Source organism: Heloderma suspectum, chromosome 2 (assembly GCF_057233095.1).
Source record: "Heloderma suspectum isolate Gila_16-S chromosome 2, 16-S_ref, whole genome shotgun sequence".
Taxonomy (NCBI): Eukaryota; Metazoa; Chordata; class Lepidosauria; order Squamata; family Helodermatidae; genus Heloderma; species Heloderma suspectum.
Window position 1 is genome coordinate 104218063 of NC_139459.1, and position 25157 is coordinate 104243219.

General features: G+C 41.6%; 1 protein-coding gene across 4 annotated transcripts in view; it reads right to left on the reverse strand.

Moving 5' to 3' along the window:
* Window positions 1-1228: 1228 nt before the first annotated feature.
* Window positions 1229-25157, reverse strand: part of LOC146352576 (histone-arginine methyltransferase CARM1-like) — a 93098-nt gene continuing 69169 nt past the window's right edge. For 2 of the 4 annotated variants that reach the window (XR_014787771.1, XR_014787770.1), the window contains exons 8-14: window positions 15056-15137; window positions 13610-13695; window positions 11879-11968; window positions 9815-9952; window positions 4810-4899; window positions 1948-2459; window positions 1242-1766 (exon numbers count right to left, since the gene is read on the reverse strand). Coding sequence is in view for 2 of the 4 variants with exons in the window: in XM_084834408.1 (XP_084690534.1) it covers window positions 2450-2459; window positions 4810-4899; window positions 9815-9952; window positions 11879-11968; window positions 13610-13695; window positions 15056-15137 (496 nt within the window). In the remaining 2 variants the exon portion in view is untranslated. Of the gene's footprint in view, window positions 2460-4809; window positions 4900-9814; window positions 9953-11878; window positions 11969-13609; window positions 13696-15055; window positions 15138-25157 lie in introns of all 4 variants that reach the window. The other 2 variants (XM_084834408.1, XM_084834405.1) reach the window with 1 other exon arrangement.

A 25157-nucleotide genomic window follows, 5' to 3' on the forward strand; every position in this document is an offset into this window, starting at 1 on the left:
GAAATCATATATTGAACAGATGGAAAACTTTTTAATCTCAGTAGGCTGAAAGCAAAAAGTAAGGTAATTACATCCTCTGTCATAGAACTTCAATACAGTTATGATAACGTAATCTGTGCACATTCAGAGGAAAATCTCCAAACTATCCTAAATATCTTCGCAGAAGCATGTGAAAAGCTCGGCCTCTTGCTTAACATCAAAAAAACCAAAGTGCTTTACTAGCAAGCACAAACCAATCCCTCTGTAGTGCCATCAATCCAGCTTAACGGTGTGATGCTGGAAAATGTCGATCACTTTTCTTATCTTGGCAGCCATCTCTCCTCAAAAGCCGACATCGATGCTGAAATTCAGCATCACCTGAGCTCTGTGACTGTAGAATTCTCCCGAATGAAGCGTAGAGTGTTTGAGGATCGGGACATTCGCAGGGAGACCAAAATGCTTGTTTACAAAGCCACTGTACTACCAACCTTACTGTACGCCTGTGAAACATGGACCATCTATAAACGCCACTCCCAACTTCTCAAAAAATTCCACCAACGCTGCCTCTGAAAAATTCTGCAAATTACTTGGGAAGACAGATGGACTAATGTGAGCATACTGGAAGAAGCAAAGACCACCAGCGTTGAAACAATGATTCTCCAACATCAACTTTGCTGGATCGGCCATGTTGTTCGAATGCCTGATTATCGTCTTCTAAAGCAGTTACTCTATTCCCAACTTGTGAATGGAAAATGGAATATTGGTGCACAACAAAAGAGATTTAAAGATGTTCTTAAAGCTAATCTAAAAAAATGTAACATAAGCATTGAGAACTGGGAAGCTCTAACTCATGAGCATTCCAAGTGGAGGTCAGCCTATATTAAAGGCGCTATGGACTTTGAAGAAGCACGAGTACAGAGCAAAAGGGAGAAACGAGCTCAGCGGAAGGCACGTCAAGCAAACCCTCACCGTGACCGCCTTCCACCTGGAAACCTATGTCCTCACTGTGGGAGGCTGTGTAGATCCAGAATCGGCCTTTACAGCCACCTGCAGACCCACTGCTAGAGATTAATGTGTTGATTGACCTATCTTCTATGAATCTGTCTAATCCTTTTAAGGAGCTATCTATATAGACTCTATCTTTGGAAGACAATCTTACTCGGTCACGAGTGATCGCCATGATGATGATGATGGAGATAGTATACTTTCCAAAATAAACTCTCAGAGAAACAGAGACCACAACCTCATTATATTTTGTATTTAAATTTTATTGGAAAGATTAAATGTACAAGTGCAATTGTTATCTACAGAATGTATGAAATATACAGAAATATGGGTGCAGAGAAGTTATTCTGCTGTTGCCCTTCTTTGTGAAGTTTATTTTAAGAGCCTGTGAAGCTTGACTTGTTGACTGATTCAAACAGTCCAGGATTGCTTCTTCCAACCATTAAAATAATACAGGTCAGGGATGTCCATTGGGTAATGAGTCTAGCGCCATATTGCTATGATTCAGTAACAGTTTATTATTGGCCAGCTGGGAATAAGCTTCAGGTACATAAATATATCTTGAAAATACAGAAAAGGGGTTAAGTATGATCTTGGTGTTTTGTTCACATTACTTCTATACATCCTATATGTGTATAGAAAGATGAGGTAGGTTTTGTTAAGAATATTCCTCGAAACGGTGGGAGGGATGAAACAAAAAATCAAGGGGTGTCAGTGTTATAAATCAAAAGCAAACCCCTGCCCATCAGATTCTAAAGCTCTTCGGATCAACCCAGTGGAGGCTGGTGGCTTCGATGTCAGCGGGGTGGTAAATCGCTCTGGGTTTCAGTCAGAACTCTAAATGAGATATCGAAGGTGTGGAAGCACCTGGGACAGCTCCTGTAGAGTTCAGATTGAAACCTGGAGTGGATTCACTGCCCCACAGACAATGGAACCACCAGCCTCCACTGGATCAACCAGAACAAAGGGTACAGTAATTAAAATGTATAAACGTGGGACTAACGCTCCAGTCCTATATGCTAGCCTTCCCCAACCCGGTGCCCTCCAGACATTTTGAATTACAACTCCCAACAGCCCCAGCAAGCATGGTTAATGGTCAGGGATGCCGAGAGTTGTAGTCCAAAACATCTGGAGGGCACCAGGTTCAGGAAGGCTGGTATACGCACTTACTCTGATTTCAGTGGGAGAGATTTTCAAGACAATGTGCTAGCCAGGACAGTACCATTAAGCAGTGGGAAATTCTTCCAGGCAGAACATATTTAAAGATTTGGATGTCAGTTTGAAAAAGTAGGAGAACTGCACAAACATCTTCTTATGATATAATTTGCATAAAACATTTCCTTTTGATATGTACAGATTTCACAAGAGCAGCAGCATGTTCAGTATTTTCACTTTTAACTCCACACAGGCTACTTGGTTTGGTTGTAATCCTGGTTGCTCTTCCAGTAGGTGTATACCGTATCATCTACGCGTACCTATAAATAAATTAAAGTTGTATGATATGCAATCTTCTTAGAGTTGCAACTGTACAGAATAAAGCAACAGAGAAGCATTGGGTGTGATTTCTCCCAGAATCAAAAATAGATAACTTTTATTGGATCAGTTTCTGCTGATGGAAAAGTTGCGGCTGAGCCCACAGCATCATTACCTTTGCTATCTGCTAGCGCAGTAGCACCAAACATGGCCAGATGTATTGAATTGTCTACTGGCAATCTGAAAAGGCTCAAACTTTGCACCCGTCGCTCTAGCACATGACTCTGCAGCCCCGCAACACCCCCCCCCCATTCTAGTGTGTGTGTGTCCTGCCTCTTGATCTCAATGTTCACGGTGACTTAGAACATAATTAAAACACAACACTGCATCTTCCTTTTGCCATTTGTTATAACTGGGAGGAGAAGCAAAACACAAATTGCTACATATCTACATCCTAGGAATTACAGTTAAGACTCGCAGTTTCAATAGTAGTTTGTGGTTTGTGGCAAATTATGACCTTCAGTTATTTGGCTGATACACAACTTAGCCATCAAGTTAGTCTGCCTCAAAAAACATTTTGACCATGACACTGGCACAAGGAATGATAGAGCAAGTCTGTGACTTCTGTGTTTTTGCTTTGCCCTTTGTATCTAATCCTCCTTCGTTACATTAGTCTCAGTTCAGTCTTCAGTCCTTGATGCTACTGCTAAATCTGTCATGTCATCTATTTTTTTTTCCTATCTGAAAGCTCACATATGTACATAATGCAGCAGGCTTATCTTGCATATTGCAAACAGCAGCCATTCAACAAAAGGAAGAGTGACAATATCTGGAAATACTTTACAATATATCAGGGAAAAGGAACACTTTCTAAGGTTGTACCTGTACCAATATAATTCCATTGCGGCGTAATGTTTCTAATGCATTGTTTCTTTTCCCTGTGAAGTGTGTCCAATATGTTTTTTGCGACTGATCTACAGTGTATATATGTTTTCTTCTCTCAGTAGTGCTGGAATGTCCTTGCAATGTATGTATGTCCAGGAGGGAGGCAGGAAACTTTCTAGAGCTTAAAAAATATGTCAAATAGTAAAAAATTGCGAAAAGGCAGTCTTGCACAGTAGCATGCTAAGATAAAAATAGATGCAATTTCTCTGATGGAGGAGAAAGAACAGGGTGAAAGCATTTTAACCTTTCTCCAAGTGATAGCTGCTTAAACGATGCTGTAGCAAGGAGAGTATCTATTTATGTGGCCATAGTTTTAACTACAGCAGAGCTGAAGGAAGAAAGTTTCACATTTTCTGCCCCATAAAAAGCACCTCCCCCATTTTTGTCAATGGGGAGGCACTTGAAAGGGCACAAAAATGGGGAGGCAATACATCCATGTGGCCTTAGATTAGAACCTGAGCCAATGTTTTCTGCTTTGCAGTACAACAAGGCAGGGAATTGTCTACTCTGATGGACATTCAGTGCTTGAATGCCATTCTGATGTACATCCAAAATGCATATCCAGGCTGATGCAACTACAGCTGAATCAGGGGTGCTTCTAGACAGACTGCTCCTAGAGCTACCAATCAAAATACACTGTGCAACAATTCTGCCTTTCCCTCCTTAACAGATTTTCTCTGGTAAGAAAAAGGTGGAAGAAGCGATGGGAAAATACAAGAAGGTTACAGCTGGAAGCCCCCACAGAATTCTGTGAATGAGGCAGGGTGATAGCACAATAAAAGTCTTGTCTGAAAATGAGACGAGGCCCCAGACTATCACACTGAAGGTAACACAGCTTCATTTGCCTTCACTGAAATCACCACACAGCTAAATCTGATTAGCTCCATGGCTTTTTGATGTCATAATGTCCACAATATGATGCTGATTGCTCTGGTTGTATGGTGAAGAAGAAAGAAGCCCCAACAAATCTGGGACAAATGGCACCCAGAGTAGCAGCAGATTGGCTCTGCAAGGCGATATGAAAAAAGTGGAGATGTTCATAAAGGCAGGGGGCTTGGGGGAGCATTTCAGACACCTTTAAAGCATGCTTCTTGCCTCAAAAATACCCAAGAGCAAAAATTCAATACAGCTTTAATCTTAGCACTGAGAGTCCCAGAAGCAAAGCAGCACATTTGGAAAGGATGAAGAAGCATATGCAGAGTGCATGTGGTATTTACTAATACAGAGAGCAAAAGTTTGTGCTAAGGGCTAAATGTTAACAAGTAATGGATTCTCCATAGCTTCTGTGAAGAGACAGTATCAGACTGTCTCTCCACAGTCTACTTTTCAATAGCTAAATAAAGATCTCTTTAGCCAAATTTTACAGTTCAGTAATCATTATGAATCTTAACCAAGAGCATTTCTTACCTAAAAAATGGATTCTTTAAATCAAGGACATTGCCTGACTTAAAACCTGTCTCATCCACTACGGCAACAATCTGGATGTCATAACTCTGCCTGTATCATAAATAAGAAATATCATTAAAAATCAATCGTTATGTCTTGGGTATCAATGTTATTGGATTATTTGATACTCTTTTGCTTAAGTATGCCACATGTAACTAGGACTGAAAGTACTAATTTGTACAGTTGATTAACTTTTCACAGATTAATCAGAACTGTCCCTCACAAAAAATATACTCAATAAGGATTACATTGGATTTTGGAATGGGGGGGGGGCTTGCCATAAAGACACACTTGGAGAAAATATATATATACTTAGGCACTGTCATGCTCCTGGTGTCACTAGGACCCAATTTGCATGCTGCCCAATCACTCCCGCTGCTCCTTCAGTCCATGATTTGTTTAGTGTGACATGCAAACCTGGCTCTCTGGCTTCTCTTTCCCCTGACAAGCTAGAGAAATAACCCATGGATGTGGGGGCTCATCCATCACAATTGCCTGGTGTTGATGGTATTGTTGTAAACAATCTTGGTATATATCTTGATGCAAAGAATGCATTTAAAATAATTTGCTTATATTTAGTCAAGACAAACTATTAATCTTCACTGTCTGTAATACTTATGTTAATCAGTTAACAGGAGGTTTCATTTCATCAGTACAGCATTTTTATGTGAAAAAGCACACTTTGGTGACCTTCTCTTCTCCCTCCAATGTTAAGGTCATGAATAACTGAGATCCAGAGAGATCTGTAGGGGCATGGAGGCACTTCTACATGTCTCTCAGAACTTTCCCCTTCTTCTTTTCTAACCACAGCTTCCCAAAGCTATGTTGGAGGCTGCTCTGAAAGCCACCCACCTGCCAGAGGGAGTGGCTCTTAAGAGTGACACCATGGAAAAAAGGCCTCCAAAGAGCAACTGTATGTGTAAAATCTCCTTGGCTGTCCCTTTAGATCCTTCCAGGCTATAATGTCTATGTTCTAAGCTATAATGTCTAGGAATTGGGGACAGAAACTTTGTCAAGACTTAATTCTATGGGTGTTTCCAGATCGATGGCTCTGGTAAGAGAAAAGATGGATAAGTGGTGGGAAAACATGGGAGAGCTACGAATTGAAGATTTGGACCCTGGTTAAATTCTGTAACCCTAACCCTGTCAGTAAACTCCTGCCTTTTCTCTATTTGCCCAGATTCTGAAGCACCAAATCAGGGTCTGAGTTGAATCTTATGGTCAGTGCACACTTCTAATCCATACACACATACACTAACTAGTCTTATTCAGGCATTATAGATCTGAGTAAACGTGTGAGGGGCAGCATGCTAGTCACACCCTTCTTCATGTATTTCCATTGTCCTATACTTATGGAAGGTGACTTTCTCAAGAGGAGAGCCTCTTGCATCTGTGGAGGCTCTCCACATGATTTGGAATGCTGGAATATCAGTTTTCAAAATCACGTGGAGAGCCTCCATGCATACAGGAGTCTCTCCTCTTCAGAAAGTCACCCTCCATGAGTACAGGGCAGACACGTGTGAGAAGAGGACAAGACTAGCATGCCCTCCTCTTCACACATTTACTCTTCTGAGGTTTATAACACCTGAATAGGGCTTTACACAAACATGTACACACACACACACACACACACACACACACACACCTGTTACCTCAGGATAGCACTTCATGCATTTGATGAAGTGGAATGTAAGTCCCGCAAAACCTCATGCAATAATAAATGAGCTAATTTTTAAGGTGCTACTGAACTCTTTTTTTCTTTTTGCTGCAACAGACTAACATGGCTACCTTTCTGGAAAAAAAAACTGTCTTTCAAGAGTTGGCAAAATTCTGACATATGAGTCTCAGGGACTGAGAGGCTGGAGAAATGGCTTCATGGACCCACGAGGTTTTGTTGCCTTGAATAGTTTTTGCCAAATGCATGCCAAAATACTTCATAACTCTCCAACCAGTAATTTGGCCAAAGTATCCATGAAGTGTATATGCATATTTCCTCAGGGTCAGGTTTGTAGACAAGGAAGCAGCCAAGATGCCTGGCCTTTAATGAAGGTTTTGGCAACTGAATCATATTGCTATAGAGACAGTTTTGTAAACAAGTGGGATTACAATAGTAGTTGTGGCACCATGTGATGGAAAACACTGCTTCTCTTAACCCACTAAGTAACTGATACTCTTCACCTTTGAAAGGCAGGCACTGAATATGAGCAATATGACTCCTTCATGGAAAAGCTTTTAACCAGGAAGCTTGGAACACTGAAAGCCACATGGTGGGTATTTGCTGTTGATATGAATGAAGTATTTTGATCGTATTACTAAAACCTCTGATTTGGGCAATGTGCAACCACAGCAATTTATTTTAAAAAAATGCAATGGATCCTTTGCTTCCATTCACAGACACATGCATAAGAAAAAGACATCAAAATGAAAATTTTAGTACTGTTTTATATTGCATTGTAACCTCCTTTGGGTGCCCATTCTGTGCAGAAAAGCACAATATATATAAAACAAACCAGCTTTCTGTGTGGAAGCCCTTCAAACTTTTGATCAAATTCCAACCAAGTGAGTTGCCTATATTATTTCTGACAAATTATAGGCACACTGTAACACACATACACATACCCCTTATATATGCTATATAACTTGCATTTTCATTCTTTCATTAGATAGTGAGCTTTTGCTCAAGCTGTTTTACTCTAGCTGTTCCTCAAGCATATCAGTGATAGACTAAGAATTATGATTAGCAAGTTCCTTAATTTTTTTTAGTGATCTTGTTGTATTATTACGTATAGGTTTTTTGTTTCCTTTTTCAAAAGTTTTAACCCAACAATAAAGTAAAATTTAATGTGGAAAAAACCAACCCAGCTACACTCAGCTGTTCTGCTGTGTTACATTTGCTAGGGTTTCCATGGCAATAAAATCCCGCTGAATCCCATCTTTCTTGGTTACAACCTCCCAATAGCCCTATATAAAAGAAGTAGGAAGATGCTGGTGAGCGGTTTCTTTTTTGGACTGCTGTCCTTTGACCTCTGCCTGTTTCCAGTTTCAGATTGTCATTTGCTCCTTCTTTGTAGGCATTTTTGGTCAACCAAGTCAGCTGAATTTGACCACTTCCTTGCTGAGACTCAGCCCTTCACCTGGGTTCTTTCAGAAACATCCCCCTTACTTGGGACTTGAGGTCTGACCTAATGCTTAACCATCACAATTTCATAGAGCGAAAGGCTGAATTTCAGAAATCTATTAATGATACAGAATAATAAGGACTGTAACTTCCACTATTCTGTCTTAATATGTACTGCTGCACCTTGTTTATGTTTTTCACAAGTAATTCGAACATCTCAGTGCCTTTTCCTGCTGGAGAGCAAATACATTTTTTGCCACATCTTGACTGGCGAGGCTTACTCCTGCTGACTTTGCCAAGGTGACAGGAAGTAACCAAAATTATCCCACTAGGAATAATTAAAGTGCCTGCACACTATGAAAAACAATTGGATGGAATTCAGAAAAAAACCTCCTGGCCTAAGGAGATTTTCAACAGGTCTTCCTCAGCCTGGGGGCGAAACATATGGCTGCCTATAAGATGCCTCGTAGGGTTTTGTTTTTTTTAAAATCTACAGATGCTTTTACTCTGCAATGCTCTCAGATGAATACACCTCCCATCATCCCTGACCACTGGCCATGCTGACTGGAGTTGATGGGAGCTGGGAGTTCAACAATATCTAGAGGGTGCCCTGTTCTATGGTTGAGGCTCGCAGGGGAAACTGTTAACACCTGATGGCAGTCGGATCAAGACAGGAAGAAAACAAGACCTTGGATAGCTCCAAGTGGGTCCTGCTGGCTGGAACTCTCTCCTACTAGAACAACAGGAGGATATTGTCTCAGCAGGTAACTAAAGCAAACTGAAGCCTTATGGAGGCTGATATTTCCTGTAGCGTGGTCAGCTCCACCTCTCCTGGAGGAGCTAAATGGGCTGTTAAGGGCCCTTGCCTGATTTTGTAGCTGAGACTTCTGTGAGGTTGGGGAGATGGAGTTTCTGCCTGGGACTCATCCTCTGAGCCAGAGGTCAATAGCAGGGCTGTGTCCTCTGGCCAGGAGGGTCCTGAGTAAGGTACTGACCACCCTACCCATGAAGAACTGGCCTGTGCTTCATCCTCATCAGAATCCTCTAGAAGGTCTGAGGGCTAGGGGTCATGACACAGGGCTACAGGTTCCCCACCACTGTTCTACAGTGACTCTACTTTTCACCTCTTTTCTATGTATGTAGAATTCACTTGTGGCTGATATACTGTGAAGAAAATACCACAGGAATGTAAGATTTGTGCAAGCCCTTGGTGGGTGCTCTTCTTCACCATCTGTCTTGAAAGGATTGCAATGCCACTGACATGTAGACAAAGTAGCCTTAAAATAGTGATCAGGAATTGTCCTGCATGCTCTACCAACAACAAAAGTTAAAATCATCAAAGATTTAGTGTTAGCTAGCAAAATGAGGTCACATACACACATGGCTCTTTCCTTTATAGTGAGAGCAAGTGAGAGATTAAAATCAAATGAAATAAGTAATGTTGGAGTAAAGGACAGATATGTTAACTACTCTAATGAATGTTTATTACCTCTCTAAAATCACTAAATTTCAGCTTCAAAGAAAAGCTTCAAAGAAAAGGAAATGCGGTATTTGCCCATTATATTCCCTGCAACGAAAATCAATATTGCTATGCTAAATTTAGGAGTAAGAGCATAAAGAGATGCTAATAGGAGCAAATTGTTAGATCTCCGAAGCAAATTCACTTGGCACAAATGTTAAACTGACATTTTTTCTAATCCTCTTTGTGATACATGAACATAGAAAGGGCTGGATTTTCTACACTGTGGGTTGAGATGCAAAGCATATTGTATATTGCCTGTTCTGTTCATTTCCACAAATTTGCAAATGCTTCATAAGGCAGAGAAGCGCCAATGCTTTGCTACTTACCGTTTATTTGCTACAAATAAGACTTTCCCTGAAAGTGTTTCCCCTTCTTTGGCAAAGAGAGGAGTTTGAAGAAGGCAGCGTACTTGATACCAGTGAGTCAGAGGTTCTGTTGGAGCAGTTGACAGCCAAACTGTTACCCTTAGAAGGAGAAATTAAACAAACATGCAGGCATCAAGAAGAGAAAGTGAAGCTAAAAGTCTAGTGCAGCTGTAAAAGAACGAAGGTAAAGAGAAAAAAGACAATGGCTTGGATCCTAATTTTTTGCTCTGTGAATAGAAGGGATGCAAGAATGGAGAGTTGCGCTCACAGAAGGGGTCCTCTTGTGACTGGAAGGACTCCGACGAGTAGAACTCTCCTTCTGTCCACAGAGAAGAAGCTGGAATCCAAGCCAATATATTTTTTAAGGGCAGCATCATATCCAGAAGCACAGAGCAACATCAAACCACTCCTCCAACATGCCAAAGGGAGGAATGTTTACCAAATTAAAAAAAATGACTTTAAGAGAACTTATATAAGGGGAAACAAACTACTGACGTCAGAGCAATTCCACTGGAGCAATGGATTTTACAACCATAGCCTCACTGATCAAGTCATTGCTACGCTGTTACTCTGTTGTTTGCTGCCTCGTTAGTCAAGTAATCGTGCAGTTGACTACACAGACAATTTCAGCATTAAAGATGAAATCCAGCACTCATCCACCTCATGTAGAGAAAATCAAAGCTGTCCTGGATAGTATACCTGCCACAGGGATCAGCATTCCTATGGCAAATCTCTTGCTCCTTAGCCATGTCGCTGTATTTGTTGTATTCAAAGGGTAGACAAATTCACTATATGATAGGCCCAAGCTAAATCCCGACATGGCAAAGAAACAAGTTTGTAGTTTAGGGCTGACTGACAAGCTTTGTTTCTTCGGACCTAAGTGGCCTCTGTGGATTGTACCACCTTCCACCAGCTGAGGTTGATATACCAGCTGTGACCTTTCCTGAACAGAGATAGTCAAGTGAGTTATCCATGGCCTGGTAACCTCCAGACTTCATTGTTAAAATATGCTGTAAGGAGATGCCTTTGAAAAATTTGACTTCTCAGAACAGCTGCTAACTGGGGCTGGTCCTAGGGAACACATCCTGACAGTGAAAGGACTTTGCTGGCTGGTGATTTGTTACCAAACACGATTCAAGGTGCTGGTATTTACTTTTAAAGCCCTATACAGTTTGGGATCTGGGTACCTCTTCTCACATGTGGTCGCCCATGTGTTAAGACAGTCATTGGAGGCCCTTCTCTGGCTGCGCCTCTGCTTTCAGAAGTCAGGTGAGTGTTGACTGGGGAGAGGAACTTTTGGTTATGGCACGCCAATTCTGGAATGGGTCTTCCCAAGGACACCTGGCACTTACTCGTGTCTTTTTGACATCAAGTGAAGACCATTTTTCTTCCAAGGCCTTTTAAAACTTTACCCGACTCTGATTTTATCCTGCCAATATGATATCTGTGGGCTTTATATTGCTTCTGCTGTTTTAATTTATGTTTGGTATTTTTGATATGTTCGTTTAAATTTCTTTATCTCACTGGTAATGTGTTCTTTATCTGACTAGTAGCCACCCTGTATGACTGAAAGACAGGAGATAATTATAAAAACAGCAACACACAAACTCATGCGCTGCAGTTGTATTAAATATCAGTAGGGGTGGAAAACTTGCTATAAAGAGAGTGTTGATCAATGCATGAAGATCAAGATCCACTCTTAGGCTTGGTTTGCTTTTGAGGTAGTGTGTGATGACTTATCATATCATTTTCACAATGAGAGACATTTAGATGAAACGGCCTGAAGTGGAATCTTCTGCATTTTTCATGTAGCGTCTATTTTACACCTTCCAATGCAAAAATGATATGTTGGCATTGACATGTGCAGATCTGACCACCTCAAAAATAAGGATGTGTTAATTGCGCTTCTTCCTTCATGTATTAGGAGGACTTGATCAATCTTGTGAATTTGGCTTAAGGAAAAAGGGCCTTTCCCCTTCAGTAGGTGTTTCAAAGCAGATGTTGGGAGTGAAGAAGAATACGTACAGTGAGCCGACAAATGCCACATCAAACCAAAATGCCAAGCCGTGGATTAGCCCAGACTGCATCATCTGGAAAACAAAGGGGATTTCCACTCTGCAGAAGGAAAACAAAAAGTTGCCATGGGTGTCTTTAGAAATCCAGCATTAAACAAAATGCCACTTTTAGAAGAGAGATGGGCAACTTGTGGCCTGGCAGATGTTTTGGCCTACAACTCCCATCATCCCTCACCCTCAGGTATGTTGGCTAGGGCTGATGGGACTTGTAGGTGATTTAGAAACTGGCATCCTAATCTTAACACATTTACTAGAATGCAAGTTAAATTGGTTTTCATCCAAGGAAGTGTACCTACAGTCAGTCGTGCAGTATGATTCCAAGCATATTTACTCACAAGTCTCACTGGGGTCAATAGTATATAGCAGCCTTCTCCAGCCTGGTACCCTCCAGATGTTTTGGACTTCAACTCCCATCAGCCCCAGCCACCATGGCCAATGGTCAGGAATACTAGGAGTTATACTACAAAACATCTGGAGGTCACCAGGTTGGGGAAGGCTAGCATATCGTCCTGAGTAAGCATGGAAGGGAATTGTCTGGCATCAGTCAGGCTCTGACACTTTATCTCCTGAACCATCACAAGTGCTCTGCTTCCACTGCAAGCCTGGCAGACTGAGCTCTGTGCTTCAAGGGCATCACCTAGGATACAGTACCAGTCTGGCTGAGAATTTAGTCAGCTGACCATAAGGGCCAATCCCTGTCCACGAGGCCCTATAAGGCCCTAGCCTCAGAGCTTGCTCCTCAGTCCAAGCAATGACTTATGCTCCCTTACCCTGACTACTGCCTTGGATCTCTTGACTATGTCCCTGCCTCTGCCTTCATGTTTACTGGTCTGGAAAGTGACCTCTGCTTTGGACCACACACCTCCTTCTTGCTTATGTGGACTGATAGCCACCTCTCCTCAGGCCCTGGAGCCTGATTGCCTGACACTTGTACTGGCTTAAAGCAGGTTAAAAATATGCCTTTTCCACTTTGTGGAGACACGAAAGGAGAACTGCAGATGCTCAAATATTCACTCGGTGGAAGGAATTGAGAGTGACTTGAAATTATAGTGTTCTAGATCTATCCATCTGGAAAACTATGGTGGTAGTGGTATTATTATTATTATTATTATTATTATCATCATCATGATCCTTCCTTTCTGCAATAAGTGGTGCAAAAGGCAACTAACAATAATACAGAATAAAACATGATCTTAATTAAAACAACATAAAAACAAATAAATTATGAATCAAATTTATCTGTTCTGCTACTGAATTAATGAGTGTCACTTGAATTGTTGAGTTAATACCTTTATACCAATACCCATTTTCATCGTCAATGAAGAACTATATATGTCACAACATGTTGGGCTTCCAAAAATTGTATCTTGTAACAAAATCTTCCTATACATTTAATTTCACCTTGCTTTGGTACGATTGTCTTTATGAATGCCATTGCTTTTTTAAAGCAAATACTTCTCACGGAAGTATATTCTGTCCTAATACTGTGTTTATTCTACTATAGCAGGTCAGACTGCTGACCAGTTATGAAGGATAAAAGGCTAAATTTTTTGGATGGGTTCTACTTATGTGCTGTGCAGCTGCTAGCTCACTTGTAAACAGAAAAGAACAGCAGCAAGCAATGTTTTAAAACCGGAGTGTGATATAGAGATGGAAAAGCAGACTCTTTCCAGACACTTACCTGTGCAAATCTTCTTCTTCTGCATCTGTAAAGTTGACAGTGTATTTCACTGTCCGAGCCATCAAAATCCTAATGTCAAATGTGTCCTATAGGTTAAAAGTAACAAACAAACAAGCATGTGTTATCATCTAGTGTTTCAGGCTTGTAAAGCAGGTATTTTTGCCAAAGACGGCACATCTTCACTTGGTCCTTTTCCTATAAGTAATATGCATCTAGAACCCTGAAATATACAACGTACCCAGAAGATCTTAATGGGGTAGGATTTGTACAGGGATACAGGGAGAGACATTTTCTAACCACTGAACCGCCAACTAGTTTTTTTTACTACAATATAGCGCTACTAACTGTACATTTAGAACTGTACAGCAGTAAACTTAACATCTCCGTCCTTCTACTTTCTTATGCATATTGCTAATTCACATCCACCATGAAGGAGGCAAAAATGGCTCATGATGATACAATAGTCAATGGAACATACTGGGGAATAACATTTGCCTTGACAGAACTCCAAACAGCCTTTAAAATTCTGTTTGTTTGGTTTTTCTTTGAAACATTACTTTGCCGTGAACAAAGGAATCACAAGCTTTCATACATTAGCTGATTTTGTCTTAATCTTAAAGAAAAACAAACCATGTCACTCTCAGGTCCATCCTACTGCTGATGCTACCTTTATTCTATAGAAATACTCATCTATGATATATATAAACTAACAGCATGAGCTACATACAAGCAGTCTGTCTCATCCTGTGCCTATGAAGTCTTCTGCATTCATTTCAGAAATAAATTTCAGACTTACTGTTATTGCTGGCCAGCCTTCCCTTAAGTGATGACTTCTAAATTTCACTAGTGGTAAATAACCAACACTCCCGTACTTGATTATGTTTATAAGATTTAGGCTCAAATCACACCTGATGAGGATTTCTGTGATGCCTCCCTCTGCATGAGCCCCAAGTACTCTGCTGCATGGTGCTTTTGTGCAGAAGAGTGTATAGAGAATGGCTGCTTAACTGTTTTCCCTCCTTTCATTTTTGAGCACAACATCCACTCTGCACAAATTACTGTTTTGGTGTGGTGGGGAGAAGAGATACAAGATCTTTCCCCTTTCGAGTGAAAAAGCAGCTTGAGAAAGTTGATTCTGAGCTGGAAAATGACAGGAGGTAAAAGGATTAAGCAGTGATTGTCCTGGTTTGCACGATCACCTTGGCTTCAACTCCCAGCATTCCTGACCATTGGCCATGCTAGCAGGGGATTCTGGGAAATGAAGACCAAAGCATCTGGAGAGTTACCTTCTGCCCACTCCTGTCCTACATCCTCTGAAGCCCAATAGAGTTCAGAAGTATCAGTGTCCTTACTGATCTCAGAAGCCCCCACAAGGGGACAATGGCTGCCTTTGGAACATAATAGGGCAAGAGAGAAAGATAAACAAAAATATAAACAAATACTTACTACAATAGGTTGCCTGAAGTACTCGTCCACAGCTGCATTGCGGAGACTGGACAGATTGACTCCATAAAAACATTGCTGGTACCTAGAAGAAATAATGTAGTTGTAAAAAGAAGAAGAAAGAAACCGTACAAAGAAATCTCAATAGACTACACAACACCCACAGGTCCATGCAAAATCGTCAAATGAACCATGAAGCCTGATCAAAGCACTTCTTTGATTTGCAAAAATACTGTCCTCCTATACAGCATAACTTCTTCAATATACCTGGTTGTTTGTGGGTAATTGCCTATTGGATCAATGACCTCTGCAAACAATGGCAAGATAATGCTGTTTAATTCTTCTAGGGAACCACACTTTGGTGTCTTTCTTTGTTAAAAAAAAAAAGTCTATGTACTGGAATGTTTTTTTAAAAATGCGACACACTACACATGAGGGAAGCACATAACCGAAGAAACCAAATATTATAACTTCCCAGCATGGTACATATCAAATAGCTGTTTCCCAAGGTTCCAAAAGAGTCCAGTTTTTGATGTTCTACTAATTTTAATCGGAGACTGAGGATCTAGAGGTAGAACTTGACATTTGTGTTCATTCAGAAATCTCAGGCAGTGGAAAGTTTCAAGAGCCACATGCATTTCAAGCAAAAGTGCCACCAAGATGTAAGCCCAAAGTTATGAAGAAAGCTCTGATCTAAAGAAGTGGCTGAAAATGTAGAAATTGGAGCGTAGATGGAAAGGCATTTGATTTCAGAAAAATCAGTAATAGCTCCAGAAAGCTGATTGCTGATTTAAGTTAGGAACCTTTGCTGTTAAACTTTCAAAAGTCTGTCTATGAAAGCTTGAAGGAATTTAGGGGAGGGGGGAAATACAGTTAGACCAGTTGGCCATGTTAGCTCCAGCTTCATGTCCCTCCTAAAGAAAAGAATATTTTCATGGGCTCTGAAAAAAACAGGTAATTCCAGCTAAGTCTGAAGAGCAAGTTGATGTAAATTGAAAAAGTTATTTTTTGTTACAAAGGTCACTTATTGCTTGCAGAGCATTGTGTGATGCTCGAGAAATACAACTCGCCATTTGGAAAATCTGCAGAGAGATGTGAATTTAGTTGACTATCAGGGCTGTATTCATCTTTTCCCTGTAAGAATGCCACCCAACATCCACAGCAAGCGCAAGATGAGAGGAAGAGAGAAGCTGAGAATACAAGTATTTGGGTGCTTTGTCTTGCTGTCCATGCTACTGAGAAGAACAAAAACAGCCATCCCTGTAAACTCGGGTGCATGTTGTGCTTCAATGGTCAAGAGGGAGGTTTAATTTCTTTGCCTTGATTAACCATCATAAAAATATGCTAGTGTCCTTAATAAGCCAGGAATTATCCTGAGTAACTGTCTATATTTTAACTGGAATCCAAAGGAACTTGCACCTTTCGTGTGTGTGTGTGTGTGTGTGTGTGTGTGCGTGTGTGTGGCATTGCAGTATCCAAAATCCACAGCCCCATGTGTACTCTGATGCACATACAGCACTTCTGCATGAGTGTGTTGTTTCAATGGAAAGGGCTGCTTCAAAGGGTGCTGCCCTATTTATTAAATTAAATGGGGAAAATGTCTGCAGGCGGGAGAACCTAATAAACAGATTGGGAGTTCCTGTGGGTTCAAGGAAGAGCTGGGTAAACTAAGAATCCACAAACTATTCCATATCCTTTCCTTTCAAAAAGCAGTTTAATATCCATGTTTCATATGCAAATATAAAATATATTAAATATTTTTTAATTAAGACCAATGTCTTAGATTTTAAATCAGTTGTTGACAGTGTTCATTTAAAGCTGTCTTTATATTGCCAGTCTGAGTGGTTTATTGCCAGGCTTGTGCCAAGAATACAGGCGGTAGAATCTAAGGAGCAATACGTGGAGCCATTTTGCTTTTCTGCTTAGAGAGTTGCAGGAAAAAAGAGAGAATCCCAATAAAACACCAGTTTGCTGGCTAGGAACAGTGAAATAAAGATGGGTATGATACATTCTCTGGAACATTTTTGCTCAAATTACAGGGTAAATTTCACAAATGTTTGGTAGAATTACTGTTTCTCAACAGGCTGTGTGTGTGTGAGTGTATGAGAGAGGGAGAAAGAATATGAGAGAGACAGAACGCTCAGGAAATTACTGCCAAACACCTACTCCTCAACCCAGAAAGAACAGCTGCTGTTCAGACAACTTTGCACTGCATACTTAAATCACATAACTAAAAAGAAAAGTAATTAAGTGGGGCTAGCTGTGCTATAAGAATTAAAAATGTAAGAAAAAAGCAAGGTCCAAGTTATTCTTTCACAGTCAAGCCAACCAACCCCGATATGCCCATCACAAAAGCACTAACTTCTGCTTCCAGTGATACTTTAGCGAAATACATGAGGTAAGCCAAACAATGTCAGATGTCAAAACTGGACAGAGTACACAAGATGTGGGGGCTTTCTCCAGCACTGAAGCTATATCTAGATAGGAAAGCAAAACTTAGAGAGCTCTGAGAAACAGTGTAAGCCAACTTTCCTGTCTTAAAAACAGAACTGCCACTAACTGCCTCAAAGAGACTACAGCTTAGATATTTATGGTCTCTACTTCATACAATAGAACTGTAAATACCTATGTGGTATGTTATGGAATCATCATCCCAAAGCCCTGCAACCTCTGGAAAAATATCAAATCCCAATCTGATTGCTGCAAATCTGACCTCTATGGTGTTCAATAGATAACTTCTAAACATACCTAGGGATGTGTGAACCCAGCCCCGTCAGGGTTCTCCGGGCGCCCACCCATCCCCTGCCCCCACTCACCAGACTGCGCTTGAACCCCTCCTATGCTAGGCGAGCAGCCTACACTCACCCCAGCAGCCTTGCTGAGCTCTGCAGTCACCATTTTTAGAAAAATAGAATGGTGATCGCAAAAACACGCATATTTGCACGTATGTGAAAATGCATATTTTTGTGAATGCACATATTTGCGTATGCGTGAAATGCACATTTTTGCAAAAATGTGCATTTTCACACATACACGAATATGCACATTTGCACAAATGCGCATTTTCACATACGTGCAAATTTGTGCACTTGCAAAAATGTGCATTTTTGCGCATATGCAAATATGTGCATTTTTGCAATTGCCATTTTATTTTTCAAAAAATGGTGACTGCAGAGCTCAACGAGGCTGCCAGGATGAGTGCAGGCTGCTTGCCAAGCATGGGCAGGGGGCGAACGGGAGCAGGGGCTCAGTGACTGGGGTTCGGGCAGGGGAGGATCCACTGGAGGGAATTGGGCACCCGCACCATCCCTAAACATACCAGACTTGTTGTTTTTTCAAATAAAAACACTGCATTCAACCTGGCATAGGGAACTCTAGCCCATGGACCAGATATGGTCTGCAGAGATTCTGCATTCAGCCCACCAGCTTCTTCCTTAGAGCCTGTCCCCAACAGGGAAAAGCTCTGATCAACAGCTGATAAGGAGGACACTGCTGAGTGATTCAGTTCTGCTTACTCTGAGGCTTGCCTTGCTTACTTCTGAGTAGGCATGCTGCTTATGCTTACTTCTGAGTCATCTTAAAATGGGTAAGAATCACATTTTGATCCCTCTCCCTCTGCCTTTGGCCATGCCCATGTTGCCTTTGGACCTGCCAAAGGCAACATGGCCTTTGGTATGTGCCCCCTGAGCCCTTTCCCAGACTGGAATTTGGCCATTGGTCTGAAAAGGTTTCCCACCCCTGCATTAAGTTGAGATATTGCTATGGTGATCACAAGCCGTGCAAACTAACCAACATTCTACTATAAAAAAATAAACCTTCTAAGGAACAGGGAAAGGGCTGTAAATAACACAATTATTTAAAATAACACAGTTGCACAGTAATGTTCAACTATGTATCAAATGTCCTTCCAAGTAGCATCAAGAGGTACTGGTTTGTTTTCTGAGAGAAAATGCATGAAAGAACTGAAAGGCATGTTGATTAGGAGTGGTTTCAGATGGAAGGGGGACACTCAGCCATGAACTATTCTAGGATTTCCTGGTCCTAAGGGACATCATCCATGTGGAAGACATGTATATTGTAAACATAGAAGCAAGATGGTATTGTCTGTTAACCAACTGAAAGGAATAGCAGGGAAGTATACTCTAGAATAGTTTATGACCTCTAGCAACAGTAATGTTGTTTATGTAATTCAATGCAATTGCAAGAAAATATATGTGGATAAAACCTCTAGGGCCCTTAAATGTAGGTGAACATTTGCGCAACATTAAGAATGGCAGGGAAGTTTCTCCCTTAGTACAATATTATCTTGAGAAAAATCATATAGTTGCTGATGTGAAATTTTGGACAGTAGGAAGAATGGACTGGGAAAATGAAGAAATGCTGTTAAGGAAAGAAGTTAAGTGGATTTTGGAATTATTTCAGGGTGGGTTGAATAATGAGTTACAACTCCTTCCTTTGCTATGAGTTTTTCCTTTTCTGTATGATTTATTTTTTGTTTGTCTAAATGGCATTTAGAGATAGTGCCTGAGAAATCGTGCAAGAATAATTCAGTGGCTTGACTTTTGAGAAGAGCACTGGATGTTGATTATATGTACTTGTGGGAGTGAGATATAGAGACAACCAATGAACTTACTAGTGATGTTTTAATGGTCAGTTGTTTAAGTGGATACAGATCGTGCATGTAAAAATTGTTCGGTGGTTTCATATTTCTAACATTGGAGGGTGGTTTTATGTAGGGCTGTGCCCCGCTTCAGTCTGAAGCCTGAATAATGAGTTGAAGTGGGCTGCTTTGGCAGTGCCTCCGCGTGATACAAGGCAAAACAGAACAGCAATGAGGCGCCCCAAAGTGAAGCTGCTTGTATACGAAGCACCTCGTCTGACTCGGTGATTTGTTCTGAGCAGCCCAGACAGCCTGATGCCAACAGTATCAACTTGAGAAAGTTCAGTGAGGGGTTGAGGAGGAGGGAAGGGGGAGGGAGCTTTGGAGAATGGAAACTCTAGTTGCCAAATCAGGGCTGAACATAACCCAGCAATCCCTGATCAGTGACAGTGGTGGAGGGGGGTGGGTGGGAAGACTGAATAACTGGAGAAAAATGGCTGCATTTCAGAAACAGAGATCATTCTGGTGGTGTTACTTAGGGATGTGAGAACCCACCCCTGTCCAGGTTCTCCAGACACCTGCCCACCCAGCCCCTGCTCCACTTGTTAGTCCCTCTGCCTCCACCACGACTGCCATGTTTTTAAAAAAGATGGCGATTGGAAGTCTATGTGCACATAGACTTATACACAAATAGTGCTGTGAGCCCAGGCAGGGGGAGGAGGAAGAGGAACGGCACACGCCCCAGCCACAACCGTCTCCTTCTCATGAGCAGGAGATTGCTAGCAGTGGGGGCGTGTGCCGCACCTTCTCCTCTTTCTACCTGGTCGGCTGTCAAGGACACTTTTGCACAAAAACACTTTTGCATAAAAGCCAAATGGCATACAGTACAACATCATGGACATAATACAATTCTGTGAGGCACATACCCCAACCACTAGCTAGCCATCTACTCCTTGTGAGCAGGAGATGAGCAGCAGTCCTTGACAACCAAGCAGGCAGGAGGAGGAGGTGGCACAGGGCTGAGAGGTACCACTCTTTGCTTTGAAAGTTTTTGTGGAAAAAAAATCAAATTTCAGCTGCATCTAGCACAAAAAGTACAGGGCCAAACTGTCTGAAATTTGGCAGGTGGGATCCCCTCCATGGGGGCAGAGAGGCCCCAGGTTTCATGTATTTATCATGAAAACTGAAACGGCTACGGCCATTTCTGTTTTCCCATGCAAGTCAATTGGAAAACGCCCAAACCGAGTGATCTAAATATCCGAACCTTGCTTCAGATCTAGATCTGAGTCAAAGCAGATGGGGTCCAAATCGGTCCAAATTTAAGTGAGACTGATTCGGAGCATCTGAAGTGGCATCTGAAGTGAAGTGTGGGGTCCATGAACAGCCCTAGTTTTATGTTTGTTTTTATAATAGAAGGTTACTCTTTTTATTTGTATTCTGTCCACGGTGTTGTGCTGTATGCCATTTGGCTTTTATGCAAAAGAGTTTTTAAATTTCTATATTTTGTAATGTTTCAGGCAGTCCCTGAAGAAGGAGATTTGTTCTCCAAAACACCAGGCGAGCACAAAGGCACTTTTGTTACTCTTGAGTGCTTGCATATGTAGGCATGTAAATGTGACTATAAGAACACATACATGTGTGAATGTGTGCATCTGTGAATATCTCTTTTTATGTGCATCAGTGAATGTGTCAGTATGAATGCATATACAAACACACAGACATAAATATGTGTATGTTCCTGTTTGTTGGGTCTTCACTTGCTTCTTTTTAAACAGGCAGTCAGTAGCTCCTAGAGTAAACAAGGGGCTAACAAAATGCATCTCACAATTCATTGCAGACATCTGTCTTTGTAAGAATAAAAGAACACTGCATAATTTAGGAGAATTTGGAAAGATGTGCAGTCTTGTAGACTCCCAGCCTGGAATAAATTACCTTGCAGGTGTTTTAGTACTTCTGGGTCTATAGGTACGGTGTGTATTTGGTTTTACATTACAGTCCTTTATTTCCATAGCAAGAATAAGAAACAGGGTGGAAAACAAGTTGCTGAAAAAATGGGAGCAGAATCTTATAACCAACTGGTTCTTCATAAAAGGACTGTATGTTTTAAAATGTATACAGCATCCCCAATGCAACTGTATAGTTACCGAAACACTAAAACAGAACAATGAATAATACATAACAATAACAAGTGGGAACCTCTGATCATTCATGGGGGGGGGGAAGCAAAGGGATACCCCCCCCCCCGCAATCTCCCTCCACCTACTCTAAGTATGCAACATTCACAATACACACAGGGACATGTGCATTCGCATATTTACTTTCTCAAATGCATCAATGCAGCCTATTCTTGTCCTCTTATTGATCAGCAGAAGACTAGCTTGGGATGAGTGAGGGATAAGTATACTGAGTTGACCTTTGTCCCCAAAGTGGTTGGGCTCTGCTGAGTTCAAAACAACATTCACTGGGCTAAAGCACCCCCCCCCCCAGTGCCAGCTCCAGGTTCTGCTCTTGGGCAAGACACTCTCAATAGGGGCCCTCCCTCGGTGAGTCCACCTTCTTACTGCCGTTGTCACCAGCTGCTATTGCTCCTCATCTTCTTTCTCAATTGCTACCACTTGCTTGCGTGACAGCCAAGAGAGAGCCAATGAGCAAGTGGGCAGTGGCATCTATTGCTCTTCCTTCTCACCACCATCATTATCTGTTGTTGTTCAGTCGTGTCCGACTCTTCGTGATCCCATGGACCATAGCACGCCAGGCCTTCCTGTCCTGCGCTCTCTCCCGGAGTGTGCTCAAGTCCATATTCATTGCATCGGTGATGCTATCTAGCCATCTCATCCTCTGCCGTCCCCTTCTCCTTTTGCCTTCAGTCTTTCCCAGCATCAGGGTCTTTTCCAGAGAGTTTTCTCTTCGCATTAGGTGGCCAAAATATTTCAGCTTCAGCTTCAGGATCTGTCCTTCCAATGAGCAGTCAGGGTTGATTTCCTTTAGGATGGACTGATTTGACCTCCTTGCAGTCCAGGGGACTCGTAAGAGTCTTCTCCAGCACCACAGTTCGAAAGCATCAATTCTACTCAGCCTTCCTTATAGTCCAGCTCTCACAGCCATACATTACTACTGGGAAAACCATAGCTTTGATTAGACAGACCTTTGTCGGCAAGGTGATGTCTCTGCTTCTTACTATGCTGTCTAGGTTTGCCATAGCTTTCCTCCCAAGGAGCAAGCGTCTTTTAATTTCATGGCTACAGTCACCATCTGCGGTGATCTTGGAGCCCAAGAAAGTAAAGTCTGTCACTGCTTCCATTTCTTCCCCTTCTATATGCCAGGAAGTGATGGGGCCAGATGCCATGATCTTAGTTTTTTTAATGTTGAGTTTCAAACCAGCTTTTGCACTCTCCTCTTTCACCCTCAACAAGAGGCTCTTGAGATCCTCTTTGCTTTCTGCCATTAGGGTGGTATCGTCTGCATATCGGAGGTTGTTGATAATTCTCCCAGCAATCTTAATTCTGACCTCTGATTCATCCAACCCGGCATTTCTCATGATGCACTCTGCATATAAGTTAAATAAGCAGGGTGACAATATGCAGCCTTGTCGTACTCCCCAATTTTGAACCACTCGGTTGTTCCATCATTATCTAGGCCAGAACAAAAGGCAGGTGAACAAGCAGGCAGCGGAGAGGAACAGAAAATCCAGTGGGCTCTTGTCAGTGGGCCCGCAGCAGAAGCCCAACCATGCCTACCCTTGATGTTGGCCCTGCACCCTCTCCAGCTGGACTATAAGATAATAGGCATGCATTACCTACAGGCTCTTACACTTCCAGAAGGGATTTCAGGATAGCAGAGAGTGAGTTTGAACACACACACACACACACAATTGTTTTGTAAATATCAGGGTGTTCTACCATTAATAGGGACCTTTCCAATGCTAACCAATCCTGCAACTTTCATCCTTAGTCATTCTCATCTGAACAGATGAAGTTCAGACATAGGATTTAGACAAGTGTAGACCCATGTCAATTTGAAAAGGTGTTTTGTGTGTGAGATATCTTCTCTGTGCCCTTTCACTCTCTCCTACATGTTTTCATTCACATATATCCCTCCATACATGCTACTTACACCCAATAACACATCTACATACTACCCCCACACACACAACCTTAAAGCTTACCCATACTTCAATAGTGCTGCCCATTCTCTTCCATACTGCACACATTCCCAAATAACAGAGTTCCATAGGTCTCTAGGCCTTGTGTTGACAGTTTTTAATAATATCAAAGCAATTGGAATGTTCATATATTCCGTGACACTTCTTCTACAGCTAAGTCCACAATTAGGGAATGTTTATTTAAGAATATAAGAAGAGCAAAGCTCGATCAGACCAAAGGCCTCTCTAGTCCAGCATTCTGTTCCCAAAGTGGCCAACCAGATACCTCTTGGGAAACCCCTAAGCGGGATTTGAGAGCAACAGCACCCTCCTGCTCGCGTTTTCCAGCAACTGGTATACAGAAGTATATTGCCTCTGATACCACTGAAGGTAGCATATAGCCATCAGGACTAGTAGCCATTGACAGCCTTATCCAAGATGGATCTGTCTAATCCCATTTAAAAGGGATGGTGGTCATCACAACATCTTATGGTAGTGAATCCTGTCGTTTAACAATGCTCTGCATGAAGAAATACTTCCTTTTATCTGTCCTGAATTTCCCAGCAGAGTGATCCGGGGTTCTAGTATTATGAGAGAGGGAGAAAAACATTTCCCTATCCACTTTCTCCATATGCACCATGCATAATTTTATACACCTCTATCATATCCTCCCTTAATTGCCTTTTATCTAAGCTAAAGAGCCCCATACTGAAGCTGTCTCTTTCAGAGTGGACAGCTAAGGAGGGTTGGGCAGCGGTCATTTATCTCATGCCCTTTTCTTTTGTCGTGCTCATGTGTTTTGGGGAGTAAATTTGCAAAAACACCGTTTTACTGCAAATTCACATGATCTGTGCTTTAATGCGATTCTTCATTCATCTCTCTGCAACTACAGTAATTGACCTAAAAAAGTATCCAAAGTTGTCTTTGACCTTGCAGATAGATATATAGATTATATATTGTGGTTAGAGGTTGGCTTATGAAGACTAATGGAGTAAGGGCTTCCAGATTTTATTTTGCTCATGTAGTTATAAAGTACATGTCTTGTTCACAGTCCAGTAGCTACAAATTCCCAATACGTAAATGTTACTTTCCTTGAGGGCAGGAGTAGTACACGTTTTCCCCTCACCAGTGGAAATGTTATGCACATACTCACAAAAGCAAGTGTTATAGTTGGTAAAGTCTCTCTCATCCTCCTATAAACTGTAAATTTGTAAACTGTCAAATGCAAGTCTTATGCCTTCTGCAGATGAAAAGCCAAAGGCCATAAGAAGATACAATTTTGATGCTACTAGAGACACATCTAATCTGTAAAAGCTTATGATGAAGCTGTTGCGCTTCTGCCTCAGACTGCTAATTAGGCTTAC